The sequence below is a fragment of the Cucurbita pepo genome, chromosome LG03 (assembly GCF_002806865.2).
Source record: "Cucurbita pepo subsp. pepo cultivar mu-cu-16 chromosome LG03, ASM280686v2, whole genome shotgun sequence".
NCBI lineage: Eukaryota > Viridiplantae > Streptophyta > Magnoliopsida > Cucurbitales > Cucurbitaceae > Cucurbita > Cucurbita pepo.
In genome coordinates this window covers 2276545-2281954 of record NC_036640.1, presented here as the reverse complement: position 1 = coordinate 2281954, position 5410 = coordinate 2276545, and the positions used below count along the sequence as shown (strand labels likewise).

The following is a 5410-nucleotide window of genomic DNA, read 5'->3' as shown; positions in this document are numbered from 1 at the left end:
AAAAAAAAAAAAAAAAAAAAAAAAAAAAAAAAAAAAAAAAAAAACCATGTTAAGTACCTATGAACTATACAATTATTACAATTTTGATCGGTTCGGGTTGGTTGAGCACATGCATGACAAAACCGACCCCAGTTTGTCAGTTGGGGTGCCGAAGAAGGCTAAGTCTTCTACCTCGATGTTTCCTTATTTCCTTATCGACGTTTGATTCATAGGTGATTTATACATTTTGCAATATTTAAGATTTTAATTGTAACAATCTCATGAAATTAAAAGTTGAATTAAAGTTTTGCATTAAAAAAATTAAAATAAAAAAATACCTTGAGAGATTTGTGAAGATTTCCAGACAGGGCTTTTAGTAGTGTGGTCTTACCGCACCCTGGGGGCCCAAGCAGCAGAGTTAACCTGAATCAAACTCATTCCTTTAACCATGGTTTAAAAATCCCATTAACTCCTCTTAATTGATACCCGGTTCAAATAAATAAAAATTTTATATATTAGATGACGTGGAACCGAATAAATCCAAATTTATTATTAATTTTAAAATACACATTTTTACTTACGATATAATTAAATATACATTTATTTAATTTCATAATCATTTTTTTATTATTTATTCTTTAACAACTCTCTTAAATAATTTTTTTTTTTTACTTATTTTTATGATTTATCCATTAGTCCTTAAATTAAAATAAATAAATAAATAAATAAGAAAAAGAAAAAAAAGAAAAAAGAAATACCTTCCAGGCTTTATGACACCACTAACATCCTCAATTATATTAATTTTAGCTCCACGGGATTTTCCACCACAAAAATTAATAATNAACTTTCGATGTTAAGGATTAATCGATACTTATAAACATGTACACGAGTTGGGTTAGAAAAATCATTTAGATCAAACCCATAATTTCGAGTTAANAACAAAATAAAACACAAAATTAAAATATAAAAAAAATCAAGAAATTCTAGAAAAATATTTTAAATTATCCAATAATCATTTCACANAACCCAATTCAACCCAATCTTTTATTTTCGATTTAAGTTGGGTCATCGAATTATTGAAACAGTGGAATTATGTTGAAATACTGATGTTTTAATCCTAAAGTTACTGGATATTTCTTAATTAGCATTAATTGACGTATGGGAGCATGATTTTTGAAGTATATAGATACGAAAATTAATTTATATTATTAATTACATCTTAACCGTTAAAATTGTAATTTAATTAATTAATTAATTATTTTATTTACAACAAAGGTCTCATTTGGATTCCTCAATAAAATAATATATAAATCCAGGTTTAAGAAATAAAAAATAAAATAAAATAATGAAGGGTCAAGATATGAAGCAAAAATTGGATTAAACAAATATTTTATTGAATCAAATCAAATCATTATATATAACATTTTGTCAGATCCATTATTATTATATACTTAAAAATCAAATAAACATAATTATTTTATTTATTATTTTAATTATTTTTAAAGTCATATATTCAAAATTTAGATAAAAAATATTTTTATTTTGTCATTAACTATTTAATAGATAATGTGATTAAAAATATGAATAAAATGGGAATATTATTTAAAATTTAGAGATTAAAATGGTTATTTTTAAAATCTTAAATATTAAAATAGACATTTAAAATTGGAAATAATTAGAGGAAAAGTCAAAGTTACAGTTTTATTATTTTTTTTAACAACAAAAATAAGAATAAAAGTCAACTTTGAATTTTTTTTTTTTTTTTTTTAATAATTAAAAGAGTTTTATTTGAATGTGTCAATAAGATGACGCATATAAGACATGTCCAATATTTTAGAAACAAATTTAACTTCGAGCAATTTTCTTCCAATTTTATCCCTGAAATTGATGTAACTTACAATGAAATAATTTTGCAATTAATTTCATGTCAATATTTTACCATTTATTTTCATTTTTTTTAAGAAATATTATTACAAAAAATTAAGTGAGCAAAATAAATGGCATGATTGTGGACGTTGATGGCTGTAGCATGAACCATGATGCTTATTTTAGAGGTCAATAACGTATTTAATCATTACTCAATTACTTTCATTAGCGTATTATATTAATATAAAAATAAAAAATTACTCGAGAAAAAAAGTTTAAAAAGATGTAAGACGATGAATAATTTTTTTTTAAATTTTAATAAATGTAAGAATTCAATATGTTAATTTAAATGAGTTAAATATTATTGATTGACGGATTTAATTTATTTATAAGAGGTTAATGTGATTTATTAGTTCAATTTATGAAAAAAAAAAAATGATTGCGGCCTGTCATGGAAAGCAAATGGAAGTAAAATAATGGTCCCGGCGGGGCTCGAACCCGCGACCTTCGGCTCATAAGACCAACGCTCTAACCAACTGAGCTACGGGACCGTTTGTTGGTATGTGATTGAGGAAAATTTAATTAAATTATAATTAATGAATTTCTACGTGTTTTTGATCATTAATATGTACTTTTTTAATGAATTGTTTTTATTATACTAAGATTTTATTTTTAAATAAATGTACGAAGAAAATAATTGTGAACATAAATAGCATCCCAGTGCATTAGATTTTCAAATCCGTATAAAAAAAAATGTTTCGTTTCCTCTTCAATCGATGTAGGATCTCATAATTCACCTATTTTGCGGTCGAGCGTTTCAGCTGGTACACCGTTCGGTGTCTGGCTCTTACACTATTTATAACAGCTCTAACCCACCATTAGTAGATATTATCCCTTTTAACATGTTACGTATCGCCGTCAGCCTCACAATTTTAAAATGCGTTTGTTAGGGAGATGTTTCCAGACCCTTATAAGAAAACATTTGTTCCCCTCTCCAACCGATGTGGGATCTCACAATCCACCACCTTAGGAACCCAACGTCCTTGCTGACACACTACCCAGTGTTTAGTTCTGATACCATTTGTAACAACCTAAGCCCACCGCTAGTAGATATTGTCTGTTTCGACTCATTAAGTATCGCCTCAACCTCCCGGTTCTAAAACGCGTATAGAGAGAGGTTTCCATACCTTTATAAGAAATCCTTTGTTCCTCTCTCCAACCGATAGGATCTCACAATCCACCTCCTTAGGAACCCAACATCCTTGCTAGTACACCGTCCAATGTTTAGTTCTGATACCATTTGTAATAGCCTAAGCCCATCATAGTAGATATTGTCCGTTTCGGCCCATTACGTATCGCCATCAACCTCACGATTCTAAAACGAGTATAGAGAGAGATTTACACACTTTTATAAGAAAGGGTTCGTTCCCTCTACAACCAGACCAAGACATTTTGGAACGTTTTTGGGGCGTGGGTTTTGTATGTACCATTAAATGGTGTGGTTGAAAGGGAGGGGGTGTGTTTAAGGTCATTGAGTTCCCGTGCCAATCATCATTAATTTCCACCATACCCAAAGCCGCTTTATTTTATGTTGGTGGTCAAACTTTATGTCACATTCCAATATAAGTAAACATTAATTTACTCTAATTTAATATTTTCATAACATTTCCATAATGTTACTTGTCGGAATTAATTCATTCATTTAAATACTACACCCCTCAATTTAATTTTTATTTAAAAAATAAAAACAATAATATGCAAATAATAACTTATTTTTTAATCCAAATAATTCATTTAAAATATTTCTAAATAACTCATTACTTATTATTATTATTATTATTTTAAATTTTTTTTTAATTATACTCTCTAAAAATTATTTTTAATTTTTTCCTTGAATTTTATAGTATTTTTTCACTATTATGCAAATAAATAATATAATATTTTTTTTTAGTAAATTCTATAAAAAAAAAAAAATCACAAATTAGGGTTTAAATAATGATAATTAAAAAACATAAACACAAAAATTTGGAATTAAAAGAAATACCAAAAAAAGAAGATGAATTTCCATATATGATGGCGCCGAAGGTCTAAATTTCAAAGACAGCAAATCAGAGTTTCAGTTTCAAAGCGCTTCAGTCTCTCAGAGATCCATGAAGAGGCAGAACAGCTTCTTATCATCGTCCTCGCAAGTTGAGATTTCTTCCGATGACCTTCTCCGCCGTAGCCTCAGCCGCCGCCGTTCCAAATCCTTCGGCTGTGTCTCCAACCTCCTCCATTTCCTCTCCAACAACAACAACAACCACAGCCGCCGCAATAAGTCCATCACATTCGGTAAAGCCTCTTCTTCTCCGTCGTAATCTTCATTAATTTCTTTTATTTGACCTAATTTCATCGTAATCTCTCTGTTTCAGTACACAACAGTAATCAGGAATTTCTCGACAATGCAAGTTCCGAATCGAAAATTTCTCGACCTCCAAAACCAGAATCTGCCGCTAATCTCCTAATTTCCTCATCCGTTTCGCCGAAGATCGAAGAACGATCCGAATCCGCAATCTCTACAACGACTGTGGAGAGATTTTTAGGAGCGAGAGGTCCGATCGTGCGATTGATGGGACTGGAAAGCTCCAAAGTAGAGGAAAGCGTTCCAGAAGCGGCGGAGAAGCAGAGGAAGGTTATGGAAGCTTTGGAGAAATGCGAACAGGATCTGAAGGCGCTGAAGGAGTTCATCGACGCGCTTGATTCGACAGAGAGCTTCCGAATGTCGTCTCCGGTCAGTGAAGGAAAAAGGATTGAGTTCATGGCTTGGGAACAGCAGCAGGATCCTAGTCCAGTATCGGTGCTCGAAGAGTTGAGTAGGCCGCGGCATTTCGTTAACCGCCATGCGTGCAACAACAGCAGGATCTTCCACCAGCCGTCTGCAAATCCCGGTACGTTCTCGCACTAACAAAACAGTTAAATTTTACTATTATTATATTATAATTTTAATATTTTTGGCTAAATTATAAGTTCATTAATTTATTTTACTCTCAGCACTTAGAAAATTAAAATTTATATTTAGTTTAGATATTTATAACAAATTTTCAAAAAGTTCAAAAATACTATAAATTAATTTATTGTCTTTTAATTTTTTTTAAAAATTAAAAGTTTAATTAGAGACTAACTTTATATAATTAAAGTTAAAAGGTTTATTAGATAGAAAAAAAAAAAACTGGACTTATTTTAAAAATTAAAAGTTTAATTAGAGACTAAATTTATATAATTAAAGTTAAANAGAGGAGAGGAAAAAGATAGAAAAAAGAGAGAGAAGAGAAAAGAAAAAAGAAAGGATTTATTTTAAATTTGGAGTGTATAATTTCAAATTTTAGGAATTAAATTTGTAATGTAGTGTTTTTTTTTTCAGTAATTTAGGATTTAATGTAAGGTTAGATTAGCAAATCATACTAATGATGAAACTATAAGACATGTAGGGACTAATTGAGATTAAGTTATAGCAGAAAGAGAACAAAATTATTTAATCTACAACTTTTAAATTATTGGGATAAAATTACATCACTTTTTTTTTAAC

The 5410-nt window shown here is 29.4% G+C and overlaps 2 protein-coding genes and 1 non-coding gene across 3 annotated transcripts in view; 1 reads left to right on the top strand and 2 right to left on the bottom strand.

Moving 5' to 3' along the window:
• LOC111791775 (pleiotropic drug resistance protein 3-like) overlaps positions 1 to 820 on the bottom strand; it is a gene marked incomplete at its 5' end in the record, with an annotated part of 9695 nt that extends 8875 nt beyond the window's left edge. Inside the window, 2 exon segments of the mRNA XM_023673246.1 lie at positions 318 to 402; positions 738 to 820. Coding sequence (XP_023529014.1) covers positions 318 to 402; positions 738 to 820 — 168 coding nt within the window.
• A 1502-nt stretch (positions 821 to 2322) lies between these two features.
• Positions 2323 to 2396, bottom strand: TRNAI-UAU. The gene has a single exon. It is a non-coding gene; the product is annotated as a tRNA-Ile (tRNA).
• A 1557-nt stretch (positions 2397 to 3953) lies between these two features.
• Positions 3954 to 5410, top strand: part of LOC111791339 — a 3529-nt gene continuing 2072 nt past the window's right edge. Inside the window, exons 1-2 of the mRNA XM_023672630.1 lie at positions 3954 to 4176; positions 4257 to 4772. Of these exons, the coding sequence (XP_023528398.1) occupies positions 3996 to 4176; positions 4257 to 4772 (697 nt within the window). The 5' untranslated portion in view covers positions 3954 to 3995. The remainder of the gene's footprint in view (positions 4177 to 4256; positions 4773 to 5410) is intronic.